This window comes from Acipenser ruthenus, chromosome 8 (genome assembly GCF_902713425.1).
Source record: "Acipenser ruthenus chromosome 8, fAciRut3.2 maternal haplotype, whole genome shotgun sequence".
NCBI classification, from domain to species: Eukaryota; Metazoa; Chordata; class Actinopteri; order Acipenseriformes; family Acipenseridae; genus Acipenser; species Acipenser ruthenus.
In genome coordinates this window covers 12,836,890-12,855,406 of record NC_081196.1, presented here as the reverse complement: position 1 = coordinate 12,855,406, position 18,517 = coordinate 12,836,890, and the positions used below count along the sequence as shown (strand labels likewise).

The following is an 18,517-nucleotide window of genomic DNA, read 5'->3' as shown; positions in this document are numbered from 1 at the left end:
AAGCAGACCTTTATAACAAACCTTGGAAACATGCAACACAAACAAAAAACTGCTTTTCCATGTGAGGTGTAATATCTACCAACTGAGAGAAGAATAACGAAGAACACCTCCATATTACCTTATGCCAAGGAGAACTTAGAATGAAGGTGCTTTCCTAAAGAATTATAAACATTCCGTTGTAACGAGCCATGCTGCCTATTACAATCTAGGGAAAACAAGTGAGTATTTAGATCATACTGAAACTGCACAGAAGTTCTGAGTTCAATCCACTTGGTGCAGCATAGTATTGTGTACAGAGTACAGTACAGTTGCACTGGCCAGTATTGCAGTGCTGAAAAGTGCTATTGAGCCATCAATTACAAGAGATCGTATCTGTAATACGTAGTAAGGCAAAGCAATATTAAAATATGTGTATGATGAATGGAAAGAGTTTATTAGAACAGTGTGATCGTTAATGGCGATTGAAAAATGTTCAGATTTAAGAAGATGGAGCTCATGATTTGTATGAAGATGACCGATTGGAATCCTGCCATGAACAGTTAAAACGAAGTTAATAACTCAAGATAACAGACCGCCACACACAAGTGCTCCTGTGTATGTGATGGCCTGTTGCAACACTTAACTATGTAATGCGTAATTCTATAATGTAAGTAGGATTATTGTACAGTATCTAAAACAAATACATTTGTATGAAGGACATTTAGACTGAATGGACGGATAGAACGCAAGCAAATTGCTAGGGAAGACTTGCAAAACGCGATTAAAAACTCTTCTAGTCTTTGTATGGGGACATATGGAAGACAGAAATGCATGATGACCTCAGATGAGGATGCCATTTTTCCCCCCATATAAAGCAATGGAAAAAATTAAATTTTTGTTTTTAAATGAAAAATGTATTTATGTGTCCAAAATGACTTCAAATGTTTTTGTTTTTTTTTCACCAGCTATGCTCAATATTTCATGCATGAAAGGGTTAATGCGGTTTGTGCACTTTTTGCTCCTCTCCTGTAGGTGGCAGTAGCGGTTTCTCTTTTAAATGACAAAATGACTATTCTCTTGGAGCAACGTTCGGCTTCTTGTTTAGTACAGCGAGGTAATGAGGTCGACCGGCGGGGGTTGGGTTTGTACTTGCAGTAAAAGCAAAGCATGGAGTGACTGTAGACGTAGAAAGAGAAACATCCAACCGGGGAAGTAAGTGCTGTGTGCAGCCTACGGAGACATTAGGATCCCAGCTATTGAGAGAAAAAAAAAGTTGCTTTCTTTTTTCTTCGATTGCTAAAGCGCTAGTATTGGGCAAAAGACAATATTTGCGTCAGTTACACTTTGATAACTATTTTTTTATGTTAAATTGTTAGAATAATCAGTGAAGATAATATGGTTTTGCTGAAAAACGTTACCCCTCCCTGCGAAGGCGTCCGGTACCAGCAGTCTGAGACCACAGCAGTTTTGGACGGGAAAGGACTTGGCTCCGGAACACTCTACGTTGCTGAAAAGTACGTTTTCCTTTTTATACCGCTGACGTCGTATTCATATTTCAGTCAGCTATGACTATGAGCAGTTAGTGATGTTTGTTTTATGCGTGTGATATTTATCTTCTGATCTGACTGTAGGTTTTCAATTCAGTTCGACTACTGAGTCAGGCGCGCACGCATGGATATCAACGTGTCTGTTTTATAAACAGAATATATTCCTATAAACTATGTATTTTTGATGTATATTTGTTTTAATTTTATACATTTTCTATATGGCAAAAGTTTAGTTTTTATTTGGTATCTCTGAGATAACAGATGCATTGTATAGCAGCGTATACCAAATGTAAACGCAAGATCCCGCGCTAAATACAGTAGAATACTGTTAAATACACAATCAGCAAGTATCTACATCATTATTCTTCATTAGTATTACAATACATTGAAATCGTGTTTTTATTTAAGCTGTGGCTTTTAGTTTGTCAGACTACTGTACCATCCATAGCACTATTTGTAGGTGCCAGAACAATAAAATGCTTCACAATATCAATGACAACAGCAACCAGGCTGAAATTACCAGCTGACCTTATCGATCTGTCCGTTTGTGTGTGTGTGTGTGTGTGTGTGTGTGTGTGTGTGTGTGTGTGTGTGTGTATATATATATATATATATATATATATATATATATATATATATATATATATATATATATATAAAATATATATAGGAAAATAAAAGCATTATCTTGACAAATAAAGTATGTCCATTTAATTATTATAAGTGGGTTGTTTTAATATTTCATCAACATCTCTGTATTGAGCTGCCATATAAACACATGCGCCCAGTACAGATTCCTGACTGACTGATACGGTTTGGCTTGATGCAGATTGGCCTCTTGCCTGCTTGCTGTTAAATAATCCTGTATCAATTACATGTGTATGTAAATCAATTAGGATCGGTTTATCATGTAAAAAATATTGGATCAACATACAATAGTGTCCCATTGGTTTTTAATAAATAGAATGTTAAGGCTAGCACTTACCTGCTGATTTAAAAATCATATTTGCAGTAATCTTCAGGGTTCTAGGACACGATCCACCAAGTAGCTTGGCATGGGGTATATCCATCCATGCTGTGGCTTACCTGTCAAACCTACTGCAGAGTGATGAATTTAGATACTGGTACAGAACAGGCCATAATGCAATAAGCAGTGATACCCATAGTGGGTGCTGTTGAAGTCCACATGTGAATATCTTATGGTTAACTATGTGCAGCTCTAAACACTACACAGGTCTGGATAACTATAGTAACATGGATTAATGCTGTGGCGCTGTGCTGTGTTTCTTTTCACTTAGCCGTTTGTCCTGGTTTGATGGAACAGGAATGGGCTTCTCGCTGGAATACCCTTCCATCAGCTTGCATGCCATCTCTCGGGACGTGAGCGCCTATCCACAGGAGCACTTGTATGTGATGGTCAATGCTAAGCTGAGTGGTGAGTCTGTATATTCACAACTGTAGTATTGGAGTGTTTTAATGGTGTTCTTCAACATAGCATCAGATGAGTGGTGTCCAAGCCACATGGTGATTGTAGCTTTCCAGGACCCCTGACTTCCCAGCTGAGCTCCCGGTCTCTTCAATGCGATGTGTGGGGGAGAAACAGACCTGAGTAATTTCATACTGAAAATCTGGAACGAAAAATAGTTCACAAGTAGTTTCAATTTTTCAAGAATAATATTATTTTGCAGCTTGCATGCTGAAGCAGCGTCCGTCTTGCCCCTAGATTTACTGAACAGTGAATTTATTGCAGCAAAATAAGAAAACCTCTGTGGAGCATAGAAGTATTCAACACAGCGCAGTGAAACATTAGCACTTTTGTTCATCAGCTGTTGTCTGGGCAGCGAAAAAAAACAAACAGCTTCTGGGATTTATATGGCCTGTTTGGAACAGGAAAGATTTTCGATTGAAAAGCCAATGTGCAGTTTTTATTTTTTTATATACAAGACACGGTCTGGAATTGGTGTCACAACAGAGACAATCATGTTCTCTCCTTTTGTACATTTACAATGCTGTTTTAGCTTTTTCCAAAGAGAAACTTTGCTGTAGGAAATGCTGTGTTTACAAGCATGACAATCACCAGTCGTTTTTGGAGGGAGTTCTAGTTGAGAATGTTGGATAGTAGAGCCTCATTATTTATTGTCCAGAATGCTCCTGCTAGGAGAGTGAAGTTTTAGTATTCTGTGCTTGTCCGAACAAGCCTTTCTCTTTACTACTGAGTGTTGCTTCTGGCCCTGGTTTCCTTTTCCCAGTTGCAACTAGGCTATTATTTCTTGGAGTTTAACAAAATGTGCTTCAGTGTTTTTAACTGTAACCCTGTATTTAGAGAGTGGTTCTCAACTACAATTATTTCAACTGCTCATAAAATAACATGCCCTCTGAGACTGCTGACAGAGTGGCAATTAAGAATGTGAAACAGATTTTAATATTGATCTCGTTCCAGAGGAGGGTGGGGCAGCTGAGGAGTCTGAAATGAAGGAGAAAGACTCGGAAGGCGAGCAAGACGAGAGTGATGAAGACACGGATCCCATCACAGAGATCCGATTCGTACCCAGCGACAAAGCAGCACGTCAGTACATCACTGGGCTGCTTTCTGAAAGGATTGCAAAGTGGTTTAGGGAGTGCAAAAACTATTTCAATAAATCACCAATAACCAAGGCATCAAAATCTAATTTTCCCCCTCCTGTTTAATTTTTTGTGTGATTATATATATTTTTTTCTAAACTGTTAAGGAAACAGATTGTTAAAATTAATATCAAACTTTATTTAATACATTAAAATAGACTATTCCCTATAGTGTGTTTGGTTATATGATTTGATACCTGGTTACCAGTTCAGTTATAGCTGCGGACATGCTCTGGAAAGCTGTGTATCAAGTACCCTTGCCTGGACAGTTTGCTGTCACTTTTGTGGTTTTATATTTTGTATTTCATAGTGCTGTACACATATGGGCTTCAACAGTTTCCCCCATATGGACCGTTAAAAAGAATAAATACACCCCAAGCAACTTTGCCATCCCTTTTTATTAAAAAAAAAGAAAGGGCTTGATGTGTAATGGCTGCATGATTTGGCATTTGTTTTGTGTGTCAGTTTTTCATTTGTAGTGTGCAACTGTAAAGAGCAGGCAAACCAAGTAGTCATTGACAACGATTAAGAAAACCTAAAGTAACCCTGCAAGTGCCCTGTGTGAAGCCCGCCTCGTCTCTGTGTCCCTGCAGTGGAGCCGATGTTCTCTGCGATGTGCGAGTGTCAGGCTCTGCACCCTGACCCGGAGGATGACGACTCGGACAGTGATTTTGAGGGTGACGAGTACGACGTTGAGGAAGCTGGTGAGTTCATGTCTGCCGGCTGATGGGCTGACACTGCACTTTATCTGTTCCTGACTCGCAGCATGAGCCTCATTTCTGACCGTCTTCCCACAGTTGCCTGGCAACTCCACAAAGCAGCATGCATTGATGATTTCTATAAAGTGCCATTAAAGGCTTTACAGCGAATCTAGTATCTCTGTTGTGGGCTTGTTGTGGTGAAGACCTCATTAGATTTAAAAAGCTGAAACTGGATTTGCAGTGGATGAGCTCCATATGGTGGCACTGGGTTAGGAAAGTGTGAAACTAATATGGTCGAATCATGCAAAGTGTAAGTATAGCCATACCAGAATGAGAGAATCCCGCACCATAGGAGAATATAACACTAGGCCATTCAGTACAGTAGATGCTTGAATTGAGCAGTGTTCTGTATTCAGATGTAGGTCCGCACTCTCCAATAAGAAATTTCACAAGATACACTGAATAGACTTCGACCATTCAGGTCATCAATAATCCTTCAGCCCCTCTACATGGATTTTAGTTTGTTTTGTATGTGTGTGGTTTTGTACGTGTTCGTCATTTTAATTGTAGTCACTTTTTATTTGGTGTCTCTTTATTCTCCTATTGTTTTTCCAGAACAAGGGCAAGGTGACGTGCCTTCGTTCTACACCTACGAGGAAGGGCTCTCGCGTCTCACCTCCGAAGGGCAGACCACTCTGGAGCGCTTGGAGGGTATGCTGGCTGAGTCGGTGGCTCAGCAGTACCACATGGCAGGAGTGAGGACCGAATCTGCAGCCGCAGACTTTGAAGGTGATATGGTTTTGTTTAGGGGCTTAGTAGTGTCTGCTGTTTAAATAACTGTATTTAATGATTCTAGATAAGATACTAACCAGCCCTTTTGTGGCAATAGTTTTACCCAGGTAATATAAACACTGCTGTCTTAATGTGCTGGCGACCCCTGGCATTGATCTCTGACCCGAAATGGCTGAATATTGAGAGTGCTGCCCATCTGGCTGCTTTACAGACCTGGATGGGCGACCTGTCACAAAAGTCTCCTCATGGCTTAGCAACACACTTGATTGTATTTCATTGGAGAGCTTGACTTCTGTCTAAATGGGAGAATTTTACAAATTTCCCCCAGATCTTGTATTCTCTTACTGGTTATGCTGAGCCTGGCTTTGCAGCCATAATGAGACATTAAAGTAAACGCAGAGAGCTCAGTTCAGCTGTTTTATATGACTTAGTTGTAGTGATTGTTCATGTTGGTAGCATTAAGAATAAAGTGTGTGTTAACAAATATTCATAGCACTTTTTTTTTTTTTTTTTTTGGGGGGTGATTTTTGAATTCTGCAAATTACTCCATGCAATGATACATTGTGCAATCTACATTATGATGTGCTTTCTATTTGTGGACATACATTAAAAGAAATACCACAGGCTGGTAAGTCTGTGTTCAGAGGAGCTGTATCTGGTTCTCTCCACAGCTGTGTGTTTTTTCGTGTTTGATTCACTGAGACGCAGGGAGGTGGCTTCCACGACGCTTTGGGATTTCCTCCCGTCTCAGCAATCTAAATATTTCTGGACTTGCCTTTCTTTTCAAGTCAGTGTGAGGAGAATTTTGCCAGTGGGCTTTCCGTGCACAACTTTCTTGTCTCGGAAGGTTGCATCATCTGCTGCAGTGATCACTAGTGTGTTTGGGAGCAGACACTAATTTGTGTTTATTTCTTCTCTGTCTTGATTATTTAGTAAGAAGTGTATTCAGGTTCTGTGTCTCATTGTCTGTTGCCACAAGGGGGCAGTGGGAACACAGCTGTTAACAATGCTGTAAAACACAAAATAGGTGGTTTCTACCTTTTGGCATACAGCTGATTCCCCAATGCATTTGTCTTCCTTTTAAGACATTGCTGTACGCTGGGATTTTAAAGATAACATAAGAGATCCACCCTAATGCCAAATTTCAACAGGAGTACAAATGCATTAAATGTATTAAACGTACATGTATGATATAATACAGGAATTGTGGTAAATGACTAATTCTGTAGTGTGGTTTTAACCCTGGATATTTGTGTTTCTCCTGGTTAGATGGAATGGAGGTGGATACAGGCTCAGCGGTTGCTGGGCAGTTTGAGGATGCTGATGTGGAGCATTGGTAAGGGATCGTGTGCATTTTTCCACTTTTGTGCTACAAAGAAAACAACAGTTTGTGTGCAAACTGGATCTGTGCATTTTAATAGATTACAGGTTTGCATCATTTTTTACTTATTTACCACTTAATAAGGCAATCAGTTTTTTTTTAATAAATAGCAAGCTTGCAATGTTAAAATACAGCCTTGTACTCCCTTGTTTCACTATCTGACTTGCTGATCAGAAATACTGGATTATTCAAACACAGTAAATTACAGTACATGTTCAATTTGTGGTAGGCACGGTCTAACCGTGCAATATCAAATAGTGAAATAACAAGGGAGCGCTGTGCTTTTTGAAATTGGGTCTGAGAAATGAAGGTGTATTCATCTGAAATGTATTTCTACAGAGAACTTTAAAGAGTGATATAAAAGTCACTTTGCACAGCTGCTGTGAAACCTACTCCTAACCAAACTGAAGGATGTCATCTGTCAGTCGTGTGTCTTTCTGTTCCTAACGATAACTTCATAGACACACTGTGGGCACAGGCATTGTTCTGCAGTTTACACTTTCCACAGCAGTTTTGCATAATTGTCATGTAATTTAACCAACCTGTATACCAATAACGTTGATTTTTACTCTTGCATTGCAGATAAGATTTTGGCAACTAACTGAAGCACTTACTGGTCGTAAGGCTTGTGGAACTTCGCTTTTTGTAGAGATACTAGCTTTGGATCTGGTGCGACTTGCACCATTTGTCAATTTTTACAATTAAATTCTGTTTTTGAAAATTATTTGCCAGAGCCTTAACTTGTTTAGTGCTAATTTTATTTAGTTTTTTTTGTCTTATTTTTTTGTTTTAGGTAAAGTAAAACAAATAACCAGCACTGTGTTCTGTGTGTCACTTCTTGATGGATATCCTTGTCTAAAAAAAACCTGTTCAATAAAAATAGTTTTTGTATAAAAACAGATTGAACGTTGAGTTGGGATCTGTAATCTTTTTGTGATGATTATCAGTAGGATAGTTACCAGAAAATCCAGTTCTATTTTCAGCTGACACTGCTGAGTGTTTTTTCTCCTTGGGCTAATAACCTGTACATTGCTCAGTGTCCATCAGTACCGTTGGTAGCAGCATGTGTAAATGACACATGACAGAGGTCTGTCGGTTTATAGAAGGTATCTTATCTTACAGGATCGGATATGACAGGTTCTACTGTATCTCAGCAACAGAACTTTGAGCCATGCAGAATGCGTGTATAAACACTGACAGCATAAAACAGTAAGGGAAATGTAAAAATTGAATTAAAATAACATTTGAAGCTACTTAATCTTTAAGATTGAGCATCTATAAGGTGAAAATACCCATTGAAATGTAGTCCTATTAATGTTGGCAAAATCAGTAGTAAACACAATATTATAAGGTATATCTGTAAAAAAAACCCAATTTATTCATAGGTGTAACCCTCAGAAATTGTATATACTGCATTTTTAGTCTTGTTTTATTATTCATACTTACTAACTCGCTGAACAACAGTGGCGTAACATGTTACAGAAAAGCTGAAAGTTTTTAACGTTTAGTTTTTAAACAAGCCTAGCTATTACTTTTTCTTATTTATCCTAGCAATGTCATACTTTTTTGCTTGGCTTTATCATTTAGAAGGCAGTTCGAGGATAGGTATGAAGCACACAAGGCAATTCTAGTGAATCAGCAGGCATATACCATCTTGCTTGTAGTCTGTGCTATACAAGTTGCTAGCCCCCATCCCCTTTATATAATAAGAATGGCCTACCAGTGTTCTTCATGGCTGGATGGGTGCATGCTAAATCATTCAGAAATGCCTCCCTTATTGGTGCAGAAAGATCTATTGTGTCCAAGCTCATGCTTGGTCATCTGATTCTGGAGTTCTCAAGAAGAATTCTTTTGGAAGCTGATTTGAATTTAAAACTTGCTGATGTGTTCATTCATTGTACAAACACTTGTCTGTTCTATGTGCCAAACAGGCGTCACATTAGAGCTATCCAGAGCCAGAAATGCAAGCAAAAGCGGCTGCCCAACGTTGGCTGAGGATTTTAAAGAAGCACAGATAAAACTCGCCTCCGACCAGTTCACCAGAGAACGGTTTTTAACAAGACTGGTTGCAGATCTCTTCTGTTCAGACACTTTTTATTCAATCAACAGGTCTGTTTGTTGCCATTTCCATGGCTCGAGTGAGCCAGAAGCTGCACTAGTCTAGGGTATATGTGATAGGTGGCATTTTTTCAAAGGAAAATGTGAACTGCATAGCAGATTTGCTATATACACTGTGTCATGTCAGTGAATACATAAACTGAAATGGAGTTCCTAAGTCTACTGACACTTCCCCATATCCAATGTGAGTTGCATTCTGTTCTCCCAATATGAACAGTAAACAAATCATGTTATTTTATGTGGGGGTTCTGGTGCCATGAGTAAACCACTCGCTCTTGTCGGTTTAGTGACACTCAAAACCTTTCTTAACATTACAACCTTATTATATATGGTTGGGTGTGCTTATTCATTATGTTATTGCTTAAGATATTTACATATAAACATATTTTAAGTGATTAAGTAAAATACTGCCTTTTAAAATGAGTTCGAGGGATTGTAGAAATAAATTATTACAGTACATAAAAAAAAACAAAAAAAACCTGATTTCTCTGAGCGATAAGCTGCCGTGGTATTGAATAATTCCATTCATTAATGTGTTGATTTCAGAACAAGCTGACATCCCGTCACCTTTACAATGGAGTACCAATCAATTGCAATTAACTGTTTCAAGACTGGCAAATGCAACTGATTCATCACGTAAATGTGACCTATACTTAAAAGCAAGTTTCTTGCCAGTTTTAAGTTCACGCATTCTACATGTCTTTTTTTAGCTATTAGTATGATTTTGGAATGCAATGAAAATAATGATATTAAGAATATAGCCAAGACTAACTATACTGAGCATCAAAAGAAACTTATCACTTATATTTGAGCATCAAAAGAAACATCACTTATATTAGGATAAAATTCACTAGATGTGATTGAAAAATGACAAACTGTTTTAGAGCAGCTGCAGTGACTTTTTATTGTGCTGATTAACAATTGACATCACGAAGGTGCTGCAAAATGATCTGTCGTTCTTGGGCAGGTGTTGTGACTCTTGTTCTTCCAGTTCGTGGCCTGTCATTGACAGAGTGTGTCTTGTTATACCATCTCGCCAGGTTTGAAATTGCTGGCTGCGAGCACCCAAGACGGCGAGCCACAGTAGTCCAGCCTCTAACATGCCGATTGCATGAAGGCTCTGCTCTTTTGACAGATGTGGCTTTTTTTTCTGTGATTTTCTTTATTGCGTGCTAGTCAAGCTTGCAATACAAAAGCTGAATTCACTCCATATCCAGTGTCCAGTCAACTGTCTCACTAATCAGGTGATTAGTGCATATGCTTCAGTAATAGTCACTAAAGCGTGTCGTGGTCAAGGATGAATGAACACGTGATTAAAAAGAAACCAAAAACATTTTGTTAATGTCCATCACTTATATACCTTTTTATTTATTTATTTATTTATTTTTTTTAATAAATGTGTTATAATAGTGAGAAGTTTCTTTTGATGCTCAGTATATATCATCAAGCAGTGTTCTCTCCAGGACTGAAGGGTGTATGTATTTCATGTTAGATTTTGAAATGTCACATTTTTCAATTTTTGTCAGTTTTTTGTTATGTATGGAAAACTACAAAGCGGTATGTAATTCAAGCAGGTTTCATTCGACTTTATGAAGCAAAATGAGTTAATTCTGTAGTGATGCAAAACGTTTGGCTGTAGCTGTCCAGGCCTTTAAGTGATTGCACAGGAATAAAAAAAAGATTTACCGTAACTACTTCAGCATGAGTCTAACTGCTAAGATTGCTACATCTGTTGCTGGGTAACTGGATTTGTCCAGCCCTGAATAGACACTTGTATTTTAAACAAGAAACTCCTCTTTAGCTTCCCATGAAGGCACGGAAACTGAAAGTCCTACAGACCTGCCAATGTTCTGCTTTCAACACAGCCAGCATAGAGGCTGGCTGAGCATGTTCCTTCTATTTAACTTGAATACTTTAAATGCATGAACTGTAGTAATGTCACGTGACTGGCATGAAAACAATTAGTGAGGTACAGTATGTAGTTATTTTCTAAGTAAAAAGGATGACTAAGGAACATTTGAGACAACTCAATACTTTAAAAACAAAACTATTAGGATTTTTAAATAGCTATTTTTAATTGAACTCATTGTGCTTTAGCTTTTTTTTAACAAACCCCAATTTGCACCAACAGTGGAAACTAAAACTGATTAGTGCTAATCAGGGTCTGAATAAAGGTGGTGAATTCACATATATATCCACTGCTTGAATGAGTCAAAACTCAGCAGCACTTTTTTCATATCACAATTTCAAATACACTTCTTATTACATATGACTGATTGTGTTGCGCACCGACACTTCAAATATCCCGTTTCAAGCAGTGGCTTTAATGAGCTCCAACCTGTCAATATTCAAATAGTCGATCACTTGTCTCCCTTACAAATGATGTTTAATACTACCAATTCATTACATTCATTACATCAAAAGATTTGACACCAAATACAGATTCTGCAAAAATATGAATAATTAAAAATAATACACAAGAAAAAAATACATCATCACAGTAAAGACCCTGTAATGTAAGACATCAATTTTTCTAGAGGAGTAGGCCCAATTCACAAAAGTTTAACCCAGTGTTTGAACACTTTCTCTAACACAGTAATAAACTCCAACAGTTCTTTTGAATCAATTGAAAAATGTGCCATGAATATCAAACCTTTAATGAATAAAAACATACAGTGTTCCCTCGATGTTTTACAATTGGGTTCATTCATGGTTAGGCTAAAATAAAAGGACCCTTCGCTAATTCACCAGAGAGTGAATTAAAGAGGGAGCACTACTTTAAATGAAGCACAAGTTAAAGTTTTGTGAACAGAGCCCAGTATTTCATGAGGTAACCTCCAAATTCACAGATTACCAACTAACTGTATGTCCACCCCATACATTTCTTTTCACTGGTGGCACAGTAATTGGCTACAATTTAAACCAAACTAACTCGTAAAGCTATGTCAATAGTGTCAAAAAAGCAGCTATCACGATGTCTCCTTTTGGCATAGGAAACTTTTGAAATTGTTTCAATTTCTATATTAAAGGCTCATATTCATAAAAGCTAGCGGGTGTTTTAGTATTGTGCAGTTTTTAAAACCACCAGCTTTTATGCATTATGGTTCAGCATTCAAACCGTTAGTGCTACTGTGCAAAAGAAACAGCACCCTCTACAGATTGTGCGTGTGCTGAACATTGTGTACACGTATAAAATAAAGGAAAAACACATTTTCTATCCTGTCTGGGAAATGAGAATGAACCTTCAGTGCCCTCCACAGCGGAATGTGGTGGGTAAGGCAGAATGCTGCTTTAAGCTCTAAAGGGTTCTGAGTCAATCATGCTCTTTTAAACAGCCATGTTTTCTGTGGGGGTATGTTCTATAGGCCTTTACTTTGACATGTTAGCTTTTTATGTTCATTGCCTGACTTGCAGGAGAAAGTGGCGTATTAGCTTGAGGCTGATTGTAAATTATAATAATTAAGGCACGCCATATAATTGCAGTCATTATAAACTAATTGCTAAAAACTTTGAAACATCAATTATGCTAATCGTAGTTTGTGTGTGGTACTTCTTTAAAGCCACTACAAGGGTAGCAGTGCCATGAATGTAATCCCAACAAGAATTAGAAAACGAATCTGCAAAATAGAACAATGATTCAAAATGCCCAAAACATAATACACGACAATATTACTGCAATACTGACAAGCTCTCTAAATGCACTTACATGGTGGGGAGAGTTGTCAGCATATTACTTACCATTTAGATATTTTAGATTTTAGATATGAATCTACATTTTCCCAAAATATAAAATATTCGGCAAATTGCCAAAACGCTTTTGAAGTCGTCTTTCTGAACCCCACCAATCCTTTTTATCTCTAGATAATATTCATATTCCTAACCTTTTATTATACAAGTATGCATGTTCTGAGTCATTGGGGGTTTCCATGTGTGTTCTAATTTTTCTCGAGACATTGTGCTTGAGCCAAATGAAAAATGACTATACATTTGGGGTTTCCATTGGCTCAGTTTATTTTACTCGAGAAGACCCTCTTTTCACCTGACGTCATGCAAATGAAGGAAAGGAGGAGGTCGATATGCAAATTAGCCATGCATAGTGATCTCGTGCAGTTTTAGCAGACAGAAAATGTGGGTTCCATGCACAGAGAACAGGTACAGGAGAGAATCTCACCTAGAAATTCATGGTTGTCAGGTGACATCTTGTTTGAGTGAAACTCTAAAGCACAGGGTTAAGCTCATGTAATAAAGCTGTGATTTGTAAATACAAATGTATTAGGGTTTTTTTCTGCTATGTACTGTATAGTGCATTGCAATACTTTTGTATAAAAAGCACTATATAAATGCAATAAATAAATAAATAAATGCCTCGTGCCTGGTTGTTTAATATGTTTTACTGCTCTTGCCCAAATTGTTTTCAAATGTCCATTGGTGAGGCGGCATATCGTTGGTAGTGATTGCCAACTCATTTATCAAAAGACTTATTAATTAAAGCTATTGCAGATCACCATGGCTGAAAACTGGCGGAGACATAAGATTATAGAGATCTGTGCCAGACACCTTCCACGTATGATCCCAAGGCTGTCTGGATTGGGAGCAGTGTACGTTTTCACATCAAATGCGGGTTTTCATGTCAAAATGGGCATGGATTTTGTGTGTTTTATGCCATGCTCACGGGTAAATGAGATCTACCCTATCCCTCTGTGGCCGTTATTTTGGGCCACAAACCAGATCCTCTCGAGCTGTTCTCCCAAACGTGCACGCGTATCGCCACTTCACGTGTAAATAACCACACATGGAAACTCCCCCATTGTCTACTGTTGTTTCTCCAAATCTACCATTTCAATTCCAGCAAACTTGCACACCCCCTAGTGGCCATTTCTAAAACCCCTTTAGGAATGTTGCTTTTAGGAGTCTTTTCAGAAGCAGTCCCTGCAGTTGAAAATGGGATATTAATTAGTAAGCTTGGTAACCTAAGTAGGAATAGCAATAGAGAAGTGCTTAAAACACATACCATATTATATAAAACATGCAATGCAGAGGTGGCCAAAGCTGGCCTTTTCACTCCTGGTCTTTGTTCCAGCCCTTTTCTAAATTGTTAAATTGAACTAATTAAACCTCCACCCAGACCCTGAAGAACTTCATTATACCATTTTACACTGTTAAACCTGGAGTGGAGTGTCACTCCAGGACTGTGATTGGGCACTGAGATGAAACAGTTCAAAATGTAAATGGCATAAGGAGGAATATAAATTAAAGATTACTAAAGGTGAACAAAAAAAATACAATAAAACACTGTATTTTGTTGTTAATTACTTTCTTTTTTGTTTGTTTGTTGTTGTATTTTGGAATCTTCTGATGGAAATGTATTTTTTGATTCTGAATAGACTGCATTCCGACCCCCTTTACTCTGTCTTTAGGACCGGTTTTCGTCCAACTCTCTTCACCAGCGTAGGAATGGCTTTGTCAAACAGCAACACAGAGGAAATCATACCTGGGGTGGAATGAACACCAAGAGAGGGTTAGGAGTTTGTTTTTGAGTTGTGTATCATTTTCTGTTTAAACAAGAACATCAATACATTATTTTAAAGACCTGTAGCATTTGCCTTCAGACAAAACAGAAGATCTGAAAATAGAATGCTAAATTCAGGGAGTCTTAACTTGCAGCACCACTGTCCTTTCTCCTGGGTCAAGTGCGTTATTAAAAATGGATCATTGCTGCAGCTTTAACTCCTCTAACTCATCTGAGAAAAAGGCCTTGTTTGAATCACATTCATTTCTATGGCTCAAAGAAGTCTTTAGGGGAGACTAGAGTCTGTTGCAAGAGCATCTTACCTAGCATTGGTCCTAGGCCATAGACAATGGCATTTTCCAGGAGAGTGTTTCCTCTGCAAGGAAATTGTATGGAAAAGGCAAGGGCAGGGTTAAATACTGCTCCAGTGAGAGGACCACCTGAAAAGAAACGAACACTCAGAATTATACACTGCTTTTTTTCAGCTCTCCAAACAGATATCCAACAGTAAACAGTAGTTCATTAAAACAAATGGTAAAGTATTTTTTTTAATGTTTTTTGCTCCTTTAAATGAAAACAAACAAACTAACAAACCAATGAGGAACAGTTTTCAGCATCCCCCATGCTTGGTGGTCTGCTGCATGGTTTCTTGGATTCATGGGAGTGACTCATAGGAGTGTGTCACTTACAAAGAACTCTCCCAGCAGCCTTTGTTCAGTTTCCATAGAAATTGAATGTTTTGTGTACTACAGATTTGTTTTGATCCAAAAAAATGACAATTCTTCTGATATACAAATGTAAACAAACATCTGTTTCTTTAAATTTCAACTTATAACTTTTAAGGTCCTTGTACTGTATATCACACACACCATATATATATATATATATATATATATATATATATATATATATATATATATATATATATATATATATATATATATATATATATATATATATATCTCCTATATTGTTAGGATATACAACATTTACAAATCTATAAACCGCTAACATTTTTACTATACATGTCAGCAGTGTGGAGTAGTGGTTAGGGCTCTGGACTCCTGACCGGAGGGTTGTGGGTTCAATCCCCGGTGGGGACACTGCTGCTGTACCCTTGAGCAAGGTACTTTACCTACATTGCTCCAGTAAAAACCCAACTGTGAAATGGGTAATTGTATGTAAAAATAATGTGATATCTTGTAACAATTGTAAGTCGCCCTGGATAAGGGCGTCAGCTAAGAAATAAATAATAATAATGTCATTGATTGATTTAGTTAAGACAGCAACAACAACACGATTGTCCTTAGACGTGTAAATTCAAACACAGGCAGCTGCATTGATTGCAAAATCAGATTAACCATTTTTGAAAGCAGCAAGGACAAAGTATAGCTAGGTAGTTAAACATTCACGTATTCCATTCTGTCAGCATCTTTGTGTTTTTAAAGAAAAAAATATATAACACGCCTATATGAAAAACAATATATTGTAAAGTACATTGTGTGAAACTATAGACACAGTATTATTAAAGACTTATAATGCTGAATTACAGTTTCCCCACCTTTTAAAACTAAATGCATATAAAAGTAAAATTCTGCATAGGTGGCAAATCTTCAAAAATGAACATGTGTAGATTTATCGGGACATAAAAAGCAAATGTTAAGTTATCGAAAAGTAACAAACCTGCAAACACCACGAAGGTGACGACGGCAGCTATGAAACAAACTCTATATTTTGGCATCAGTTGTTGAATTTTGATGACTGCGGATTGCACGGCGAAAGCACAGCAGAATTCAACAGCAGCTCCATTGTAAACAGAAGAGGTGTGCAGCGCGCTGACGCACTCAAGTCCTGTCAGCGAGTGTCTTAAGTGCAATTCAGAAAATCCAAAAGACCAGATGAAGTGCATAACTATTTTTGCCACCGCCGCTGACAGAAACTGACATGCAATTCTCAAAATCGCTGATTTGATACTTAATTTTCTTCGGTAAATTTGCTCCAGGGAAGCAGAAGGATTTGACGTCGCTGTCCTGAAAGTGAGTAGGTGGACCACCGTCATGACATAAGTGAGAGTCAAACCAGTTTGCTGATCAACTATGCCATAATCGCCCAGCAGTTTGAGTTCGTGAGTGCAAGCGCACAACTGAAAAGTCGAGATTATTTCCATCAATAAACCTTCATAGTACCTTTTGGAGGTTATTTTCAGTACCACCCGCCTTGCTACTTCGCAGAAGAGCACTATCACTGCCAGACATGCTATTGAAGGCTCGATACTATTAGTTGCCATTTTAAATGCGGATATTACTTATAGTTGCCTACTGTCATCTGTACGAGTTTTAAAAGTCAACACGTTTAAAACGCTGAACACGTCTGTAGTTACGTGCAGTGCAGTATGTCACAATCCTTCACCTTGTGCATTGCACTATGCCCGTGTACTACCAGGTCGGGGTCTATTGTACACGGGTGATATCAAATACGGAAGTGGCTGCTGCGGTAAAACTGTTTAAAATACAGTATGCAGCATACTATCGGCCAGTAGAGGGGGCTGAAAAGATAACAGACCTCCACAGAAATTGCGGAGCAGGTGTGAGACGTCGGTGTACAGCCAGCAATAACAGCGAACATTATTACATTTACTAACATGATTTAACATCTCATCTCCATGGGGTGGAGGATTCGACCTACAAACCCAGAATACAACTTTCTAGTGCAAATATGTTGAACCTATTTTATATTTAGATTGACTGTTTTTTTTTGTTTTTTTTTTACATGTTGTTGATGTAGTTCTGTAAGTATTTAACACTGGATAGATTTTCTCCCTTATTTTGCCAGTGTGTGTTTACTGCAATCCCCGTGTACCTAGTAGGGTTTAGGACCCAGGGGAGCCCTGTGGCAGGCATGCCTTCAGTGCCTGGGGCAAGTTCACATACATACTTAGTCTTCAAAATAGCATCATGGAATTTGTTATACATTTCAGCTTGAACAACAGATCTTGAAGTACTTGTACATAGGCTGTATGCTGTATAAACGCACTCCCATACAATAGGCTAGTAATGTTCATAAGGAATATTATTATGAATAGCCTTTTAGACATGCCTATGTACAAAAACAAAACATAAAAAAGACTAGCCAAGCATGCTATTGAAACGTAATATAATATATGACCAGAGGAGGGCAGCAAAGACAAATATTTTCAGTGGTCCTTGTCCCACAGCTTTGAATGGGAAATTCAAGTTTGAAATGATTCCCCTTTTCAATGGTACCCAGTGTGATACTGCAGTATCACAAAAAATTTCTGTTTACTAAATTACATCCGTCTAATTTTTGTGGGATCACATTTTACCAGTTGTTGTGGATCTTTGGACCTCGCAAACCCAGACTGTAAACATCCTTACTCCCAATAGATTAGCTCCTGTTCCCCAGGAAGCTGACAACATCTACAGAAAGTAGTGTTATTGAACAGAGTTTCATTGTTGTACTGTGCCATGTGGTATTCCTGTTTACTTTGACATGTCTGGTTATTCCCTTATGGAAAAAACACATGTGATTCACATGTGAAAACTCACATGTGTTCACATGTGAGTTTTCACACAAGGTTTTCGGACTTTCTTGTGTGACTTTTCACATGTGGTAATTCACATGTTTATTTTCACATGTGGTCATTCACATGTTTATTTTCACATGTTCCACCTGAATTTTCACATGCATATGTGAAATGTTTTGTAAGATTATTTAATATTTGTATACAATTATTCTCCACAAATCAAGGTGAATATTTTTTCCTCCTATTGTACCAGATATACATGCACACAAATTAACATTACACAGACGCACATTGCCACCAGATAAAGTGCTTTTTGTAAAGTTA

General features: G+C 38.0%; 2 protein-coding genes across 3 annotated transcripts; one reads left to right on the top strand and one right to left on the bottom strand.

Moving 5' to 3' along the window:
• The first annotated feature begins 1,061 nt into the window (after positions 1–1,061).
• LOC117405982 (methylosome subunit pICln) lies at positions 1,062–7,934 on the top strand. Of its 2 annotated transcripts, XM_059028544.1 has the most exons (8): positions 1,062–1,191; positions 1,356–1,493; positions 2,825–2,961; positions 3,967–4,092; positions 4,742–4,852; positions 5,465–5,638; positions 6,911–6,977; positions 7,605–7,934. In XM_059028544.1, coding segments are annotated over exons 1-8 (849 nt in total). In that variant the 5' UTR covers positions 1,062–1,096; the 3' UTR covers positions 7,606–7,934. The 2 variants fall into 2 exon arrangements, with proteins under 2 accessions (XP_058884527.1, XP_058884526.1); XM_059028543.1 differs by lacking the exon at positions 7,605–7,934 and having other exon boundaries at positions 6,911–6,981.
• A 3,649-nt stretch (positions 7,935–11,583) lies between these two features.
• On the bottom strand, positions 11,584–17,134 carry LOC117972779 (aquaporin-12-like). Its single transcript, XM_034922963.2, has 3 exons — positions 16,333–17,134; positions 14,973–15,089; positions 11,584–14,631 (listed from the first exon to the last, which is right to left on the bottom strand). Exons 1-3 carry the CDS (start codon positions 16,934–16,936, stop codon positions 14,543–14,545), a joined length of 810 nt encoding a protein of 269 aa, XP_034778854.2. The 5' UTR covers positions 16,937–17,134; the 3' UTR covers positions 11,584–14,542.
• Between the last annotated feature and the right edge of the window lie 1,383 nt (positions 17,135–18,517).